General features: G+C 48.9%; 1 protein-coding gene across 20 annotated transcripts in view; it reads left to right on the top strand.

The window, feature by feature from the left end:
* The window catches only part of nrxn3a (neurexin 3a), a 42,843-nt gene that overhangs the window by 16,735 nt on the left and 5,421 nt on the right, over positions 1–20,687 (top strand). For 9 of the 20 annotated variants that reach the window (XR_011088108.1, XM_049740415.2, XM_049740425.2 and 6 more), the window contains 19 exons: positions 803–1,104; positions 1,987–2,148; positions 5,802–6,098; positions 6,181–6,328; positions 6,456–6,839; positions 7,544–7,747; positions 8,862–8,975; positions 9,786–9,812; positions 10,285–10,404; positions 10,662–10,782; positions 10,988–11,248; positions 11,390–11,580; positions 11,835–12,008; positions 13,624–13,743; positions 14,690–14,871; positions 15,506–15,677; positions 15,856–15,945; positions 16,060–16,361; positions 16,683–16,776. Coding sequence is in view for 15 of the 20 variants with exons in the window: in XM_049740415.2 (XP_049596372.1) it covers positions 803–1,104; positions 1,987–2,148; positions 5,802–6,098; positions 6,181–6,328; positions 6,456–6,839; positions 7,544–7,747; positions 8,862–8,975; positions 9,786–9,812; positions 10,285–10,404; positions 10,662–10,782; positions 10,988–11,248; positions 11,390–11,580; positions 11,835–12,008; positions 13,624–13,743; positions 14,690–14,871; positions 15,506–15,677; positions 15,856–15,945; positions 16,060–16,361; positions 16,683–16,776 (3,465 nt within the window). In the remaining 5 variants the exon portion in view is untranslated. The remainder of the gene's footprint in view (positions 1–802; positions 1,105–1,986; positions 2,149–5,801; positions 6,099–6,180; positions 6,329–6,455; positions 6,840–7,543; positions 7,748–8,861; positions 8,976–9,785; positions 9,813–10,284; positions 10,405–10,661; positions 10,783–10,987; positions 11,249–11,389; positions 11,581–11,834; positions 12,009–13,623; positions 13,744–14,689; positions 14,872–15,505; positions 15,678–15,855; positions 15,946–16,059; positions 16,362–16,682; positions 16,777–20,687) is intronic. The other 11 variants (XR_011088110.1, XM_049740421.2, XR_011088109.1 and 8 more) reach the window with 7 other exon arrangements.

Raw genomic sequence — 20,687 nt, 5'->3', positions numbered from 1 at the left:
CGCAGACAATATGACCAAAAGCGTCAAAAGGCGGATTTTCTCTTTTGGAGAAATCAAAGGCTGGCTCTTATTTTGCTGGGAATACTTTTCAACTTTTCATCTTCACTTGTGTGCACAGCGGTGTTGGTGTTGCCGATGCAGCCCTCCCTGCAGGTCATTTTCTTTATGGATGGACTAGCAGCGTGCCTGCTCTTGCTTACTAATACAAGTCTTTTTCCCCTCACGATGGGGTGGCCATGATAGGAAGGTGAGATGAGATGCGATGAGATGAGGGGAGGGGAGGGGAGGTTAGCTTCCCATCTCTTGCCAATGGGCTGCCATAGCGCAGCACTATAAAGGATCTGCTAGGGGTGTTCATTTTCATCAAGCGCTCCCAAAAAACAAGGCAACAATACCGTACTCATTGAAAGTCCAAACGCTATGTTGACCTTGTCTGAGACACGTTTTCTTGGAGGCGAATACTTCAACCATGTCCAAATCTTTCTTTTTTGCCTTGATATTTGAATATCTGAACTCATACAGTATATCCCAGCAGTCATGAACATCAGCGCACTCCACTGAGGTAAATGTCTTTTAAAGTGTGATGCCTTGATTGCTCTTTTGACTCCATTTGTCTGATAAATAGTGAGGAACGCACATTTTAGCAAGAGTCGGACGGAAGTGACTTTTTGTCGCCTCCGATCACAGACTTGCAACTTTAGGCAGTCACCGTTGTGTTTTTCTCTTGCTGGCAAGTGGCACAAAGCCAGTGAGTGACAATGGCTCTCTCTCTCCCCCCCCCCCCCCCCCCCCTGTCCCACAGCAAGGGAAGAGAACGTGGCCACATTCCGTGGTTCTGAATACTTCTGCTACGACCTCTCTCAGAACCCGATCCAAAGCAGCAGCGATGAGATCACGCTCTCGTTCAAGACCTGGCAGCGCAACGGCCTTATCCTTCACACTGGTAAATCAGCCGACTACGTCAACTTGGCGTTGAAGGACGGCGCCGTCTCCCTTGTGATCAACTTGGGTTCCGGAGCCTTTGAAGCAATCGTTGAGCCGGTCAACGGCAAATTCAACGACAATTCCTGGCACGAGGTCAAAGTGACTCGCAACCTTCGGCAGGTAAGGCCGCCCGCCGAGCACGAGCTGCTTTACTCTTGGAGCATTGCGGTCTGGTACTCAAAACGGTGTCAACCGGTCGCTTTACTTTGCTTTTGGGCCATTCGACTCACACGCAACTCCTTTTCATTGGCTTTCATTGGATTGGTGGTGTCGCCGCTGCTTAAGTTGATGTGTAACCGACCCGCTTCCCCTTTTTGCAAAGCAATCAGGTTTCCAATACGCCACGTTCAAAACACTTCATTGTCTGGTAGCTATCAATCATTTATTATATTTTGCTGCCTTTGGTTGTTGTTGTGGTGGTGGTGGTGGTTGTTGTGGTGGTGCTTTTGGCCAATGTTTGTTTTTCCACCGCTTCCATTTCCTCTTTTACCTGGGACGGCTCAAAGTGCTAGCTCCATTTGAAGTGCACAAACGTGTACACGGACCGCATGGGCTGATACTGGAACACCATGTCCATGTAGTAAAGCTCATGACGACACTGTTTCACTTTTGTTGCTACTGCTATTGAAGCAGGACATTTGACTCAAACAAAATCACTCAAAGGCTTCCTGTTCCTATTCCTTGATCTCCAATCAACCTCTCTGATGAGGTGGCCCACCTTGCAGTGACCAATTGCAGGTTGGAATAGAAATCGATGCCCTATTTGTCACAGCGTTTGTCTACAAAGAAAAAAAAATGTCTCGCACATTTGATGAAGATGTCCTGCGAGGTGGATCTGCCGTTCAAGTTGTCCTGAATGGTCTTCCGCTCACTTTGGACACTTTTGGTCCTTTCGCCTGGTTTGGGACTTGTGTTGGTGTGTTCTAGGTTAAAGTGCTCATTCCAAAGGAACAAAGCAGTACCCCGATCATTTCATGACCTCATTTCATTCCCCCATGTTAGGTAACAATTTCAGTGGATGGGATTTTAACCACCACGGGTTATACCCAAGAAGACTACACCATGCTTGGCTCCGATGACTTTTTCTACGTTGGGGGAAGCCCAAGCACCGCTGACCTGCCTGGATCACCTGTGAGCAACAACTTCATGGGCTGTCTCAAGGAGGTAAGCCAATAGCGCAGATGCTTCAACAGTGGTTGGTGCTTTGCAATACGAGAGAAATTGGCATTTTCGCATAGCGGCGGCGGTGGCGGCGGCTGCTACTGCTGACGCCGCTGCCGCCGCTCCTGCTCGACACTCTCGTTTCACACAAGTTTGCCTGCGGAGCAAAATGGCGCTACTGTGGCTTTTTATTCAGTACGATAGATACCGTGTCCGGCAAACGTCTTTGCGAATGCGGGCAACCTTGAGTGAACCCTGACCCAAAAAAGATCAACTCAACATTCAGGTGGTGCTTTGCAAACCTTTGCTGCTCACTCAGATAATGAACCTGTTTCACCTACAAGAGTACAGCCTTTGTTCCTTCCTTAAGGAATACGCCCAACCATTCATCTCTCACTGACCCCTTAAAGCAGCCGCACGCAAATCCCAACTATTACAAATGTGACCCTTTGAAATAGTATCGCTGTTAATCAGCGCACCAATTGATCAACATTGGAGACCACAGGTGTCAAAGTCCAGCCCTCGGGGGCCGCATTCCTACACGTTTTCCAAGTTGCCCTCATTAAACACACCTGATTCAATGAGCAGGCTCCTGCAGAACGTGAGCATGAACTGATCATTTGAATCAGGTGCGTTTAACGAGGGAAACTTGGAAAACGTGTAGGAATGCGGCCCCCGAGGACTGGACTTTGACACCCCTGTTGTAGACCAACACACATTCAAAGCCAAATACGTGCTATGCCTTTCCCTTGAGCTAACGATGGTATATGCAACACTTGTAAGAGGTGGGTGACTGGCTGCAGCAGGGAGCTGACATTTTGTGCCGCCATTCCAAAACACTCTTGCACGCACACACACACGTTGAGCGCGCATGCATGCATGCATGCAGGCAGGCAGGCAGGCACAGTGGCATATGGGCTGCAGGGAGAGTGAGGAAGCGCTGCAGTAGCAAATTAATCCCCTTCTGGCCCACTTCCTACTCTGAGCATACTAGTCAGGTCCAGGATCATCAAATCCATGTAGGCAGGCCCTTCATGGATTGGATGGAGCAGGGCACCCAAGTGCTGCTCGGACCAGCTCGGTTTGTTGGAGGAATTCAAAAGACACACTCGGCAAACTGACATGACTTAACAAAACTATAACATGACTGACTGACTGACTGACCAAAACAGACTCGAAAACGACAGGAACCTAAAAGACATGAAGCGTGACGACAACAACATTACGACATCGGGAACCAAAAGACATCAAGACAACAACAACAACACAATGACCGGAAGGGGCGCGAGAGGCATACAGGACTTATATACACGGCAGGTAACGAGAGGCAGGTGAGAAGAATCCAACTCATCATGAGCACACAGGAGGGGAGGGGCGAGCACACAGGAAGGGAGGGGCGAGCACACAGACACAAACCATGACAACAGAGACACATAGTGGACGAGACGTGACACAGACAGGCAGGCAGGCAGGCAGGCAGGCAGGCAGGCAGCCACGCAGGCAGGCAGGCAGGCAGGCAGGCAGGCAGGCAGGCAGCCCCAAATGTCCCAATACTACAACCAAATAAACAGTCGTGTCAAAAGATACTACCCTTTGTCTTTTATGTATACATGCTCACAGAAATATTGCTCACGCAACATGCACATGATTGGGGTCTCTGAAAAATTTTGCCAGTACGCAGATTCCATTTTCAAAGGAGCGTGATTTACAAAACAGTCGCCTGCAGCCTGATTTGTGCGCTATAAAAGCATTTGAAGAATCAAAGTCCTTTGCGCTTCCACCAATGCCAAAGACGCACACACTTCCTTCAAGGTGTCAACATTATACAAGCATTTTATTCCATGCTCCCTATTAGTTGCTAAGTCCACATATTTTGCAGATGTCATTTAGACCTTTTCAGGATCCTTTGAGGATGGGCTAAAATTGTGTTAAAAACATGGGAGACCCTTGTTAAGTCATGAGGGTGGCCAGCTGCAAAAGCAGTCGGTCCATCCTGCCTGAAAAGCACGACATCTCCAGATGGAAGCAAGCACCAATCCACGATGACATGCTGTATTGGGTGGTCCCTTTGAAGAAAGACGTGTTGTCTTTCCCTTGCAGAGTTTGGCACGTGTCGAGCACTCTCCTCGGCTTCTGCCTCCCCAACCATTACGGGGCTAATTTGCCTGCTTGCAATCCTCTTGTACTCGCCATCTAGAGTGGCATTATCGAAAAATGTTTTGTTACCATGGCACCGAATACTGGTTGCCCCGGGTAGCCCGTGCTTGCGTGCGTGCGTGCGTGCGTGCGTGCCTGCAGGAGGGCGGCTGTCTGGCCCACCAATATCGGGCCTTTCATAAGGCAGCAATTACAGAGAAAGGCTACATCTCAGAGCCTACAAAATGCATAATGGCCTACAATAACACATAATTGCTGTAATTGTCACTCACTGCTCCATCTCTCCCCACCGCCGCCGCCGCTGCCGCCGCCGCCACCCTCTACCTCTCACATGTCCTTCTTTTACTCGACCAATGGACTGAGATAGTGAGACACACCGCATTAGTGACGAAGCCTGCAAAAAAACACAAAGTTGCCCAATAAAGTGCTGGAGGTGACTTAGCTTCAAGATTCAAGAGTTTTTATTCGCCATGCTATTGGCCTCAAACATACGTATCTTGTTTTGTTTGGATGTGAATGTTGATCAACATCATCTTCTTCACCCAAAAGAAGTCCAGCCATTTGTTTTCAAAGTTCGGAGTATGGATGTGTCCAAAGCTCCAAAGGAAAAACAACATTTGTATACACTTCCAACCAAAGCGGTCATGCTTTATTGCCAGTCAGTCCCCCGTGATTCTTTCCAGCACTTACGTACAGCGCAACCTCCAAGGTCGAGCATTTGGGCGTAGAAATGTTGCAGACGGAGAGACACACTAATGTTTTTTCTCAAGTTGACTTTTCAACCTGACGCTCTTATTTCGGACTGGATTTTGAAATGCAGACAGATTGCGGGAGCTGTTCAAATGCCAATTTGTTCCATCGGAGCAGCGGAAAGCGTGGCTGGCCTTTGGGGGATGGGGGACACCATATTCGTGGAAGGATGAAACAAATGGAGAAAGAAGGACCAGAAGAGAGGTGGAAAAGATAAGATCCTTCCCAGGCCGTGACTTTATTCCCTGTCAAATCTCCATCTGAACCAACCCTTCACTCTATCCACTGGGCACAGAGCGTAGAAATGACAATCATAATAAAATACGTAAATAGAAAAGAGTGCAATTAAAGAGAGCGGTGGGGGGGGGGATGATCTTGTTTTATGTATGCCTGCGACCAAAATATAGCCAGACAGAAGGAGTTACTCTGCCTAGAGAATTAGAGGCGAAAAAAGGGTTTCAATTTTCCACTTGAGCAAATTTCCATTTGCACACGCACGCACGCGCACGCGCACACACGCGCACGCACACACGCCCGTCTCCCCTCCTCTCCTCCCCTCCCCTCCCCTCCCCTCTCCCTCCCATTGTTATTGACAGCATTTACAAGTGCGGTGAGATTGGTCACTTCACGTTTTCATTCTCTCGCTTACCTTCATTGGGAGGACATTTGGTCCCCCATCAAGTATTGCAGGCTCCCTTGCAAGTAGAAGAAAGAGGCGGCAGATATTTGACGTCTTCTTTCCTGCACAGGTGGTGTACAAGAACAACGACATCCGCCTGGAGTTGTCCCGACTGGCTCGGGTTGTTGACCACAAGATGAAGATCCAAGGCGAGGTGTCCTACAAGTGTGAAAATGTGGCTACGCTGGACCCCATTTCTTTTGAGACTCCAGAGGCCTACATCAGCTTACCCAAGTGGAATACCAAGCGGATGGGATCCATCTCTTTCGATTTCCGCACCACCGAGCCCAACGGCCTCATCCTCTTCACCCACGGCAAACCGCAAGAGCGCAAAGATGCGGCGGCCAGGAGCCAGAAGAACACCAAGGTCAGCCCGTCTCAAATGAGGCAATGAGCGCTTTCATTGGGGTCAAGGTCACGAGCCCTACCGTTTGCTTTTTCTCCCCAAGGTGGATTTCTTTGCTGTTGAGCTGTTGGATGGAAGTCTGTACCTGCTGTTGGACATGGGCTCAGGAACCATCAAGGTGAAGGCCACTCAAACAAAGGTCAACGACGGCGCCTGGTATCACGTGGATATCCAGAGAGACGGTCGCTCAGGTCGGTCCCGTCGGCAAAGTCGGTCGGTCGGTCGGTCGGTCGGTCGGCGTTTTGCGCCGCCGTGAGCGAATGGCGCGAGGCCACACGGCCCAAAGCCCTCCGATGACTCCCTCCCCATCTGTCTCAGGTACCATCTCTGTCAACAGCAGAAGGACCCCATTCACCGCAAGCGGCGAGAGCGAAATCCTTGACCTGGAAGGCGACATGTACTTGGGGGGGCTCCCCAGCGATCGCACCAACCTCATTTTGCCCACCGAGCTGTGGACGGCCATGCTCAACTACGGCTACGTGGGCTGCGTGCGCGATCTCTTTATCGACGGGCGAAGCAAAGACATCCGTCAGATCGCCGAGGCGCAAAACGGTGCCGGGATTAAGCCTTCCTGCAACAAGCAAGCCGGCAAGCAGTGCGAGAGTTACCCCTGCAAGAACCGAGGCGCCTGCAAAGAAGGCTGGAATCGATTCATCTGCGACTGCACCGGCACTGGTTATTGGTCTCGCACTTGTGAGAGAGGTAGGCCTAACCTGTGGGTGGGATGAGCTTCTTTGTTTGGAGGAAAAAAAAAAAAAAAAAAAGAGCATCACAAACACAAAAGTCTACTATGGGAGCTTTTGGCATGCCCAGAATTTGTCAGAGACATTTGCCAAAACGCTACTATTTATTGTTTGACGTTTCCATCGTTTCCATTTGATAATCAAACGGTAGGCATTTGAGCCTGCCTGTTGAGTCTCCGTTGCTTCCACTCAGGCACTTGAGAATCAATCCCCTTGACATCCTCAAAAAGGCGGCATAGCGGGCCTGAACATCGCACCGTACTGCCAAGCCATTTTTTTTCCAGGTGTCCATGGATTTGATTTGATAAAAAAAAAAAAAAAAAAAAAAGGTCAGAGTGTAAAAGTAATTCTCTTCCACAAATTGCTCCAGATTTCTTCCTTTTTTGTTTTTTTGCAGACCAAATTATAGCTGCACTATCACACTGTTTTTCTCTGTCCTCATCTTGTGGCCTGTAATGAAGTTCCCGAGAAGCTCATTTTTGCTCCTTAAAAAGACAAAACATGTGGGTCAATCAGATAGAGGTGGTACAAAAATTGCTTTCCAAGGCATAATTAAGTGAAATAGATTAGCATTTTTTCTGTCACTGAACGTCTTTGTTGGTCATTTCTGGTGGTCCAGGCTTTTGGATTTTCAACGTGTGTGTGTGTGTGTGTCTGTTCCAGAGGCCTCCATCCTCTCCTACGACGGCAGCATGTATATGAAAGTAGTGATGCCAAGCGTCACGCACACTGAGGCAGAGGACGTGTCTCTGCGTTTTCGCTCGCAGAGGGCTTACGGCCTCCTCATGGCCACCACCTCCCGAGACTCGGCCGACACGCTCAGGCTGGAGTTGGACGGAGGCCGCGTCAAACTCACCGTCAATCTAGGTATCGTAGGCACCCCTGCCTCCCTGCCTCCCTGCCTCCCTGCCTCCCTGCCTCCCTGCCTTCCTCCCTCCCTGCCTCCCTGCCTCCCTGCCTCCCTGCCTCCCTGCCTCCCTGCCTCCCTGCCTCCCTCCCTGCCTCCCTCCCTGCCTCCCTCCCTCTTGGTCTGCGTCCGCACCTTGGCTCTTTTCATCAGGTGGTTTGTCATGAACTGCTAATGTCACCGTCTCAATTGTTCTTGTCCGTTCATCAGACAGCATACTCCCATCCCTTAAAGGTTCACGTCGACTTGGAGACCGGGAGCATTCGTTAGTTTGCATGAGCGTGACTGCAGAAAACGTTTGTAACTGCAGCTACAGTGGAACCTCAAGGGTCAATCGGTTCTTTTTTTTGGGGGATCGTTCAACCAAAAAGTGGTAAAGATGCAGGAGCAGCTCACACGTGTCCTTCTTGAAAATTGCAAGCGTCAGGACAAAATAGCAAAACCTGAAAAGAACCGAGCCTTGAACAAGGCCAGACGCTCGTACGGCTCCAAATTCAGCAAAGTTTCACGCAACTTCTGGCGCATATTAGGCTTTGTCCACCCCTACCCCCCCCCCCCCCCCCCCCTCGCAAACGGAGCTTTCCTGACGTGATGTGGCCCACCAAATTCGACATAGTTGCGTGTCCTCCAGATTTTGAGGTTCTGCTGTACATTTTGAGATTGCGTTAGGCTATACCATCACAACATGTCATTCTCGTTCAATGTTTGGAAAAGGCAAGTGGCCGGTGTAATAGCCGTGATCTTCTTAACGTTCTTTGATGTTTTTTTTGGGGGGGGGAGGAAGTCACAGCGGTAAAAGCATACAAAGACATTTGAAGGTGATTGTGACCTGATTTGAAGACAAATTTCCAAATGAGCAGACAAACAAATGCGCTGAGACTTTCTAAGAGTTGACTTCCACCAGCGATCCACCACAAGATAGCAAAACTTTGATTTGCGTTCCCATTATTCTGTTGTGTGTGTGATCTTCTTTCTCACCTTTCTGGAGTGATTGATTGATGGATGTCATCTGCTGACGGTGGTGCGTGGACCTTTTGCATTTATCTGCCATTTTCCATTCTGCTTTGTCAAAAGATGGTATTCACCCCTTCAAAGGCCTTAAGCCTGCGGCCCGTCTGGTGAACAGCCCGACAACAGAGCCCAGCAAAACCTACAGCTGGCTGCGACCCCAAGCCAAGCCAAGCCAAAGTAAGCCAAGCCAAGCCAAGCCAAGCCAAGCCAAGTCAAGCCAAGGCTTTTCCCGACCACTCAAATTGTACACCGGCCATCGTAATCCTAGCTTGTAACGTGACGTCACGGAGACACATAGGACTCGTTAAGCTTTCATACAGACAGACAGACAGACAGACAGACAGACAAACGTATAGTACCACGCTGTACACACACCTGCACACGGCAACATGCATGGTGTATATTTCTCCATGTGATTGATGGCTGGGGTCCTGTGCCTCTGCACGGTGCTGGTGCTGACTGGATCGCGGCTGTTTGCTCCCACTTTTCTGTTGCGGTTGACGGCACATGAAATGATCAGCCGCATGGTGACCGACCCTTGAAAGAAGCTTCCGCGAGACAAAACCAAAGACAACAAAGTCCAATTTATAAGACCGTGCAATTGACTTCAAATAGGATGGATGATTCAAACAATCCAAGTCCAAGTTTGTGGGTTGGAAGTCCAATGCAGCTGGTACCAAAAGTGGCCATTTTACTGTTAATATTGTCCCTCCCTCGCCCCCTCCCTCCCTCCCTCCCTCGCCCCCTCCCTCCCTCGCCCCCTCCCTCCCTCCCTCATTGAGTAACGGCTATCTGTAGCTCGCCTACATCCATCCAAAAGATTATGTTCCAATTGTGGCTTTGTCCAAGATAAAGATGGACGCAATGAAAATGGCCGTCTTTCTCCATGTGTACGTCCCCGGAAGGGTGGAACTTTTGTTTGTGGATGTCTGCAGCTGTAACCTTGAAGGATGCAATTTCATCTGTCATTTATTCTTCCCCATCTAGACTGTATCAGGATAAACTGTAACTCCAGTAAGTTACCACTCAAGTTTCATTTTGCTTTCTATGTTTCTATGATGATGTGTTGATGCAATACACGTATGCAAACTGCAAACTGCTTTGGCGCCAACAAGAGATACTACGTAGTATATTTAGTGTACAAAGTGAAGAAGAAAAGCTAACTCTGATGAGTCATTGTGTTCATGTTGGCATTCTCTTATACGTGCAATGATAAGGCCAGACCAGTCACCATGGCAAAGTACTACTACTACTACTACTACTACTACTACTACTACTACTACTACTACTACTACTAGTACTGTATGAGAAGCGTCAGTGGTCAAGCAAAACTCCACGAGTGTCCTTAGACAAATGTTTTGTGTTTTTGCCACAGTTTGAACCAAACCTTTGGTTCCCAAACTAGACCAAAGGCTAGTTTGCTAGGTGGAAAACCAAAGGATTGGTTGGAGGCTCAGGATGTGTTTAACTTTGTGATTGTTCTCAGGCAAAGGACCGGAGACGCTGTATGCCGGGCAAAAGCTCAATGATAACGAATGGCATACGGTACGGGTGGTGCGTCGCGGCAAAAGCTACAAGCTAATCGTTGACGATGATGTAGCAGAAGGTACATGGGCTCGTCGTGTTCTCACCTCCTTACCTCGTTACCTCGCCGCTCGTTGTACGGAGCTTGCACGCCTGCGGTCGGGAGGGGCGGGGCCGGGCGGGGCTGGGCGGGGCCGGGCGGGGCCGCTTGCATCGCTCTAATTCTATGACTTTCTCCTTAAATCAGCCCTTTTGTGTTCGTGTCAGACGGTGTTCTCTTTTCTTTTTCTTTTTGTCTTTCTTTTCACCCCATCCCCTGCACCCTCCCCCCATCTTCAGGCCAAATGGTGGGTGACCACACACGTCTGGAGTTCCACAACATTGAAACGGGCGTGATGACCGAGCGCAGATTTGTTTCCAGCATCCCGTCCAGCTTCATTGGCCATCTGCAGAGCCTCAGGTAGAAAAGCGCGCGCTCATATTTGGACAGGCAACAGTGGCACGCACCTCTTTGCTTGCTTGCGAGCAATCTTGAGAAAAATGCAACCTTTGTCTCCTCTCCTCTCCTCTCCTCTCCTCTCCTCTCCTCTCCTCTCCTCTCCTCTCCTCTCCTCTCCTCTCCTCTCCTCTCCTCTCCTCTCCTCTCCTTTCTTTTTCTCCTCCAGATTCAATGGCATGCTCTACATCGACCTGTGCAAAAACGGCGACATCGATTTTTGCGAGCTCAACGCCCGCTTTGGGATCCGTTCCATCATCGCTGACCCGGTCACCTTTAAATCCAAGAGTAGCTATCTGAGCCTGGCCACCCTCCAGGCCTACGCGTCCATGCACCTCTTCTTCCAGTTCAAGACCACCTCGGCCGACGGCTTCATCCTATTCAACTCGGGAGACGGCAGTGATTTTATTGCCGTAGAGCTGGTGAAAGGGTGAGTCGGAAGAGGTCCAATTCCCTCGCATCTCGTCGTCTCATTTCACCTCACGAGCACGAGTATGTTCCATGCAAGTCTAAGGATGGTCTGCCCTGCCCTGCCCTGCCCTGCCCTGCCCTGCCCTGCCCTGCCCTGCAGATACATCCATTATGTGTTTGACCTGGGAAACGGGCCCAATTTGATCAAGGGCAAAAGTGAAAGAGCCCTGAATGACAACCAGTGGCACAACGTGGCCATCACCCGAGACAACAGCAACACTCATACCCTCAAAGTGGATGCGATAGCCACAATTCAGAGCATCAACGGGGCCAAGAACTTGGACCTGAAAGGTATGCAAAGAATCTCATAACCTGTGACTTGAATAGTCACTCATATGTAAATCAATGTCCAAACCCTTATGATTTGCAGCCTACATTTCATTGAATGCACCAAAATGATCAACTTTGTTGCTTTTCAATTGGATGCCTGCAAGACGGTCGGTCCATCAAAGCTGGGACAGGGCCACGTTTGTCCTCCGCTTTGGAGCGTACTCAATGACTATTTGGAAACGGAGGGCAATAACTACGCTTTTGAATGTCTTCAGGCGACCTTTTCATCGCTGGGTTGGGTCCTGGCATGTATGGTAGTCTTCCCAAACTGGTGGCCTCCAGAGAGGGTTTCCAAGGCTGCTTGGCTTCAGTGGACCTCAACGGGCGTCTGCCAGACCTCATCAGCGACGCCTTGTTTCGTAGCGGGCAGATTGAGCGTGGATGTGAAGGTACACGCTCCCTCAGGTCCGGGCCTGACGTAAAGTTCAACTCCAGCGGCTCGGGCGGCTCCTTCTACCTGCTCAATGCAAACAGTAGCGGCACAGCCTCGCATCCGTACGGACGTTCCTCCGTCGCCTTAGCCGTGCTGGTGGCGTGGCTCGGGCATGGCTAAGGCCAGCCTGAGACGGACGCTGGCTGGCTGGCTGGCTGGCTGGCTGGCTGGCTGGCTGGCTGGCTGGCTGGCTGGCTGGCTGGCTGGCTGGCTGGCTGGCTGGCCGGCTGGCTGGCTGGCCGGCTGGCTGGCTGGCCGGCTGGCTGGCTGGCTGGCCGGCTGACCGACCGGCCAGCCGGCTCGGTTTATCGGCCACATTGGCCACATTGGCCGCCGTCCGCCGATGCCATCGCCGATACGGTCAGACAACATCACCGTAATGTTTGGGGTATGGGATCAATCTAATTGGACAACGTATCTCTTCTTTGGGCTTTAGTGAGAAAAGGGAAATGCGACGGCAAAACACGCCGAGGCTTTTCATTAGTTTGGACTTCCAGTTCGACTTTTTGCTCGAACGACTTCTTTCATTCTAGCTGCGTTGAAATGGGCTTTGCATGAGCAAGAAGATGTCATTGTTTCCATCCTCCGCAGGCCTCTGGGTCAGCTTCCATATGTTGTTCTTGTTTGCATGGAAATCATTTTCTGTACGGTATTTCTTTTTTTGCCTGCCACATCATTCGAGCCGGGCATTGAGTGTATTGTAATTTTCTTTTTGTTCTGCTGCCTTACAGACAGACTCCACTGTTAGACTAATGAATGTCTGTTGACAGCAAGTGACAATGTGTACTTGTCTGTGCTCACTGTGACATGACAATCTGAATGCGGTTGATAATGAAGGTTTTTGCTGTACAACAATAAACTAGTCGATGATTGATTCGTTTTAGAAAATAAAATCTCATCAATCACAATTTTTTTGTCCATGGCAATCTAGTGTCTCATTTTTCTGTGTGCTCGTATGTACGTATACATTTCTTCGAAGCCAATGCATCATGATGTGTCATTTAAATTGCATTGCCATCTACTGCCTCGTCGTCTTCACTGCCAGTTTTGACACATGAAATTGATTTCTGCTTTGCTTTGCTTTGGTTTTGCTTTGGTTTTTCTCTCGCCGGCCTCCATGCCATTATAGAAGCCCATGAGTGATATCTGGCCACAATGTTGTTGCTCATAATTGGAGTCACTTGATGCAATAGCTTGCAGGTTAGCTGAACTAGATCACGTGAGATCAGAAAGCAGGGCAAGCATTTTGGACTCCAAGGAGAAATTCAGCCCCCACCAAACCTATTGGGACAAAAATCGAAAGCGCGGAGCTTTGACATGAAAACGTGACGTGACGTGAGGAAAGCTCAGCGTGGAAGAGCGAGCGGCTTATCCCATTTGGAATATTTCACTTTGCTTGCCTCTCGCAGGTGTTTCTTTTAGGAAGAGTGTGCGGGTCAAATGCACACTTGAAAGGCGGCCCCTTTGAGACTGTAGATTTGATGATGATGAATCCCAAAGGCCAGCCACAATTTCGATTGGGATGTATGTGTGCGTGCGTGCGTGACCGTGGGGGCTTGTGGACTTTGCAGGTCCCAGCACCACCTGTCAGGAGGACTCGTGTGCCAACATGGGGATTTGCATCCAGCAGTGGGAGAACTACACGTGTGATTGCTCCATGACCTCCTACACTGGGACGCAGTGCAATGACCGTGAGTGCTGTGCTGCCGCGTTCACATCTCACACACACACACACACACCCAGCAAGCGGAGCAATGTACTCGTTGGATGAGAATCTATTTTCTCCTTGGCTGCTTTTTATGTCTAACCTGGCGCACACGACATCATTTCTTATGATCCTCAAGCCGCCACACCTTTCTTTACCTGGAGCAGGACAAAAGTGTTCCTGGCACCTTCAGGTTCCACTACACACACACACACACACACACACACACACACACTTGATGCTTGCTTTCACAAATTGCAAGTCGTGTAGAGGAAGAAAAAAAAGTCTCCAAAGTGTGACATTAGTGCTGTCATGAAATGTGTCCCATGGCACATCAGGTACGCTGTCGAATTGCTTGGAACTGGCCAGACCATTGAGTGCAGAGCAGATCATGTCTTTTTTTCCACTCTAAGCCAGCCAACAAGGAAACGCTCTCACGCTCCATGGCGGAAGGTGCAAACGTAACCAGTGTTTCCCACTTTTGCGGAAATTGACCTTTGTTCTATCAGCATCTATCACTTGCAAGAGCTAGAACAATAAAGACGTTGTTTGGTTCATGGTGCTGACATGTCATTTCAAGAGATGAGGACCGTTTTGCCAGGATTCTACGCATTCGGTGTCGTTAACGTGACAGCACCTGCGATTTGGCCGAGTCTCGCTCGCAACGCCTCATTCGGCTCGATTCAGCTCATATCCACATCAATGGCGCAATTTTTAGAGCCGCCTCCAAATGGGCCATTCATTGCTAGCGATCGATATCCTCTAGCCCCAAAGTGAATGACAGCCGATAGGCCGGCGATAGGCCGGCGATAGGCCGGCGATCGGCCGGCGATAGGCCGGCGATCGGCCGCCGATAGGCCGCCGATAGGCCGCCGGTAGGCTCCTGTTGTTATCCCCTTAAATAGTATGAAAAGTTGTCCTGCTCTGCTCAGCTGGGACCACCTACATCTTTGGCAAAGGAGGAGGCCTCATAACGTTCAAGTGGCCGCCCAACGAGAGACCGAGCACCAGGACCGACAGGCTGACTGTTGGCTTCAGTACTTCGCTCAAAGACGGCATCCTCGTCAGGATCGACAGCGCTCCGGGTCTGGGGGACTTTCTCATGCTTCACATAGTAAGTTCATGGCGCACTCGTGACGTTTCCGGTTTTTGGGTTTTAAGCTACTGAAGCCAGTCCTTATTTCTTTCATTCAAAGTCAATCGGGGCTCCCTCCCCACACCGAGTACTTGCTTTGGAAGTTGCCCTCATTTAACCTGGTGGCTGCAAAAGACACATTGTTGAGCTCACCAATTGTCCCTTTGCTTTTGGCCATCTGTTCTAGTGGGATGGGTAGGTGGCCGGTCGCCGGCCCTATGGTGTCCTCTGGTGGACGCATTTTCCATTTGTCACAAAACATACTTGTGCTGCATAGCACAAGTGCCACCATAAGATTTGTTTTGCAAGGTCGTTGCTATAGTTACCGTCTGATTTCAAATGCATTATTCATTCATCATCATCCAAGTGTCTCTCGCCCCCGCGCGGCCGTGCCCTCCTGATTTTCAGTTCCCACTCACAGTGATGGTAGAAATATGTACGTGACTGCTGGCACTGATTCATTAGTCATCATAAACAGAAAACGGATGCTTGGATGCGTGGTTCAAAGTGCACCAAAAACAGAGAGCGGACGGAGGGAGGGAGGGAGGGAGGGAGGGAGGCCTGTGTCGTCAAACAGTGGATTTTTAGCCTTGATTTTGCTCTTTCATTGTAGCAACAAGGCAAAATTGGCGTGACGTTCAACATTGGGATGATGGATATCAGCGTCCAAGAGAGCAGCACCCCGGTGAATGATGGAAAGTATCACGTGGTCCGCTTCACCCGAAACGGTGGCAACGCGACGCTGCAGGTTGATAACTGGTCCATCAACGAACACTTCCCAACAGGTAGAGACAAACAACGAACTAACTAACAAACTAGCTAACCAACCAACCAACCAACCAACCAACCAACTATCTAACGAACTAACTAACTGCACTAGTGCTCTGCTATTCCTACTGCTAGTTTTGTCTTTTGGTTCCCTGCTTGATAACACCTAAAGCTTTGCAAATGTTTCGGTCCAAGGGAACAGTGACACTGAACGGGTTCACTTGGCCAGTAAGAAAATTCCTTTGAAGTACTCCAGGCCAGTAGAAGAATGGCTCCAAGAAAAAGGTAGGCAAGCAAAACATTTCAATCAATCATCTCAAGTACTACGTGGTTGGTATGTTGCGCCGCGTCCGGTCCGTCCCCTGCTTTTAATACTACATGCGGCCCTGTCTCCTGTAGGACGCCAGCTAACCATATTCAACACCCAAGCCACGGTGGCAATCGGCGGAAGCGATCGTGGGCGGCCGTTTCAGGGCCAGCTCTCTGGTCTTTATTACAATACCCTCAAGGTGCTGAACATGGCTGCGGAGAGCAACCCCAATGTCAAGATCAATGGGAGCGTGAGGCTGGTGGGCGATGTCCCCACAGGGGCAGGCTCCACCAAGTCCACTGCCGTGCCTTCAGATGTCTCCACTAACTTCATTGAGACCACTACCATGATGTCCACCACCACCACGCGGAAGCACAGGTCCTCTTCAACGGTACGGCGCCGACGCTTCCGATTACAATTAGACATTGAAACGTTGGCTGTCACGGTCTGTGCTTATTGACACTCTTGGCAGGGCTGGCAAATCCAGGTCCAGCAAATGAAAAGTTGGTGGCTAAAGCCAAACCCTGGCAGGATTTGGACTTTCTGGACCTGGATGCTCCATCCCTGCTAACGAGCCGTTATCGTCCGTGTGCAGACGGTAGTCGTTTGGCGCCTTTCAAACGGAACGCAATTAACGCACCGAGTGAAGAAGATCAAATTCAATGTGGTCAAATAATGTATTGTGCGTGCCTTTTTGTTGCTTCCGATGAAGAAGCATCCAGCAGATGACATCGTGTCATCTGCCGAGTGTTCCAGCGACGATGAAGACCTGGAGGAGTGTGAAACGGGTCATCCAGGTGGGCTAGGTTAGTTTGCACTTGCTTGCTTTCTATGTGCGCTCATGCATCAGCACCAGTACGGACGGACGGATGGATGGATGGACGGACGGATGGATGGATGGATGGACGGACGGACGGACGGACGGACGGACGGACGGACGGACGGACGGACGGACGGACGGACGGACGGATGATGGCAGTCTCAAAGCATCACATCCCCATGGTTTGGCAAAGTGTAACTTTATCCAAAGAAAATGAAATAAATGATGGTAATAATAAGCGGCTTTTCAGAGCTCCGTTTTGTTAGCCTGCAAGTAGCAGAAGCTCTTTTGCTGTCGTGAAGTACACTTGCACATGGGGTCATCCAAAGTGCTCCATTTGGTCACATACACACATTTGGCCCGCTGAGATTTGAAAACAAATCGAATAATGAGCGAAATTTGTATGCCAGTGAACCATTATGAGCCAGTGATGCTGCCATTGATCACATTGAGCCTTCTTTTCAAACAGTACATTGTCCTGATTTGTTTGAAGAATCCCATCATCTATCGATCTATCTATCTATCTATTTATCTATCTATCTATCTATCTATTTTCTTTTTGGTGGGGAGGGGGGTAATCACTCCATCATCACATTTAATTGTCCATATTGATGCTTGCATTTTTGCTTGAGAGAGAGAGAGAGAGAACAGAGAGAAGAGATATCATTGAATTTCTGTGTAGTTTTCCTTTTTTTCATTTGGGTTTTGCTTTCAAGCATACTTGTCATCTGTCTTTTTGCACCTAAATACAAAACCAATCCATTAAGCAGCCTTTTTTTTTTTTTTTTTTATCCCAATAGAGAATACGTACATATATTTGAAAGAATTTGGGAATTCCCACATGATTATCACTTTTAGCACAATGCAACAGGGAAAGGAAAGTATTGGTTGAAAGTCGAGAAGCGCTTTTCAGACAAACAAATAGGCTGACAACCAGTTTGGCCATTCCCAATTTCTTTGAAAGAGTATGCAGGAGATGATCATGTCAATGACTTCAACGCTGTGCTGTGTATTCTGAAATTCTTGGGGGATTTGTGAAGAAAGACAAAGACAGGGCCCCTGTCATCCAATCATATTGACATGCCATCCTAACCCTGACATTAGTTTGATGTTGACAGTGGCATGCCGCTCTGTGGATTCCAAATGTACTTTTGCGACCACCTTTTCTTTTGTCCGGCTCAGTCAGTATTGCTAGCCATTTTGCATTGTCTGAATTTGCTGACGTAGCATCTGGCTGCCGCTGCTTCTTTTGACTTGCATCATGTATGTATGTATGTATGTATGTTTGCTTTTGTAACATGCCAATGATGACAATGTTGCTTTTTTTTCAAGGCAACTTATTCTTTTATCAACGTTAACATTCAAAAACAAATCCAGTTGATGACACTTTCATTTGAATGCAAAAGAAATGAGCTGAAAAATGGCCCTGGTACTATTTTCACACTGTATTCCCATGGAAGAGTATGTTACAAAGAAGACGAACCTTGTCATATTTATTTCTCCGTGATTGGCACTGTTTAAAGTCTTCGTTTTGCCCAGAATGAATTTTGTTCATCAATTTGCATGACAATAGTCGAAATTGCTTTGTCTGCAGCCACATGAAACGCAAAGCCTGCATTCTCTTTCTCTTTTTCCTTTGGTTGTTTGGTGATAAACAACTGTTCTCTGTTATCCATCTGTTGTGTCTTCAATCGATTCATTTCATAAGATGGCAATGATCAATCCGTCTTTCGATTTGTTGATTAAATATCGAACTTTGCATAAGAATTGCTTCCTGCTATAATCATGTCATTTATTCATTTACAAATCAAAGTATCGATTGTCGATTCATCGCGTCGTGACAAAATGGAGGCTGGGAGGGAGGGAGGGAGGGAGGGAGGGAGGGAGGGAGGGAGGGAGGGACCGGTGACGGAATGGCAACTGCCGTTGGGCTCCATCTGGGTTGAGTGGCCGTCGAAAGCGCCAGACAGCTACTCGAAAAGACTCCAGAAGTCAGGATAAAACACTGCGAAATATTCACGAGGAGTGCTCCGATTTGGAGCGATCCCTGCTCAATGCCATCTCATGGAATTGTCTTCCCACCGTTGTATGTGCCATCCATCCATCCATCTGCTCATCCATCCATCTGCTCATCCATCTGCTCATCCATCTGCTCATCCATCCATCCATCCATCCATCCATCCATCCATCCATCCATCCATCCATCCATCCATCCACCCACCCACCCATCCATCCATCCATCCATCCATCCATCCATCCATCCATCCATCCATCCATCCATCCATCCATCCATCCATCCATCCATCCATCCATCCATCCACAGAGTCTGGATTGAGTGCACGCACATGAATGTCCATTGAACGGCGTCTATCCATCGTCATCTAAAACGACCTGGAGTGGAATTCACTTCACTTCGCTTCACTTCACTCGTAATGGACTTGAAACAAGGAGGAGAAATCAAATCAGACGGCTGACAACGGGCTCGGGGAAAGCTGACAATGTTTGCGTCTCCTAAAGCATCGCTGAAGAAATGAGCTTTAAGCATCCCTTCAGCGCAGCCAGCAATGAGCACACCGACAGCATCCTTTGATTTTCTGCGAGTTCTCTTCATTGTTTCATGTGCGCTCCATTCCAAGCCAATCCAATCCAATCCAATCCAATCTCCCGACACAGTGTCTTCCGGATATGCACTCGTTTGACATTTGTCCTACTACCTACATGACATAGTCATGGAATGTGCAGTGGAAGTGGTCAATACACCCCTTTTGCAAATACTACTATTTGATTTGACATTGGTTGGACAACAATCCGTTTGAAAAACAAACTCAAAGTAGAACAGCTGAGTCATTGTGGGATGTTGCCATTTTGAGACTTTATTGCTTTTCTGTCTGTCATGGATGCGTTATTCTTAGACCTCTTGATATTCTGTTATGAACTGAAGATACAATTTGACCAATTGGTTAATCAAAAGAGTGCTAGCACACTCAATAACGTGTGCTCTCTCTCTCTCTCTCTCTCTCTCTCTGCCTCTCTGTCTGTGTCTCTCTCTGTCTCTCTCTCTCAGCCTCTCTGTCTCTCTCGGTCTCTCTCGGTCTCTCTGTCTCTCTCGGTCTCTCTGTCTCTCTCTCTCGGTCTCTCAGCCTCTCTGTCTCTCTCGGTCTCTCTCGGTCTCTCTGTCTCTCTCGGTCTCTCTGTCTCTCTCTCTCGGTCTCTCTGTCTCTCTCTGTCTCTCTCTCTGTCTCTGTCTCTCTCGCACGACATGAGTGTTTTCTTTCCGAGCGAACCAAAGGTGTGAACTGAAAAGGGGTGTATGCCATTCCCATAGCCATTGTACGTTCAGCGTTTGTATTTTTCCCTCCCTCTTCCCCTTCCCCTTCCCCTTCCCGACGGCTATTAGTTCCAGTTGACCTGTATCCCAATCGCACTACGGTCAAATGAAAAGCCATTGTGGCGGGAGAACGCTGCCCACACTTTGCGCAGTTGCACGAGCCATATTTTCTTGCTTCCGGTGATTTGAGCTCAGTTCCGGTTTTCCTAGTATGGCATTGGGACACAGCGTCTGTCACTCGTTTTGGTCACTCTGAGTCCGTTTTCAATGTTGTTTTCCTTTCTACTTTCCCTAAATGCAACTTACTTTAAGCATGCATCAACATCCTGCAGTACGACTAAAACGAAAGCCAAAATGACTCATTTCCAGTTGTCACTGTACACCCAGACTGCACGGCCGCTTCATGTTTAAAGATTAACGTTACGAATATATTTGTCACACATGAGAGAGGAGCTCGGAGCTCGGAGCTCGGAGCTCGGAGCTCGGAGCTCGGCGCTCGGAGCTCGGAGCGGAGTCCCTCTCTCCGCAGTGTCTGTTTTCTATTGTGTGCATCTGGTTGTAGTGTGTGC

This window comes from Syngnathus scovelli, chromosome 14, assembly GCF_024217435.2.
Source record: "Syngnathus scovelli strain Florida chromosome 14, RoL_Ssco_1.2, whole genome shotgun sequence".
NCBI lineage: Eukaryota > Metazoa > Chordata > Actinopteri > Syngnathiformes > Syngnathidae > Syngnathus > Syngnathus scovelli.
This window is presented reverse-complemented; position numbering and strand designations above follow the sequence as displayed.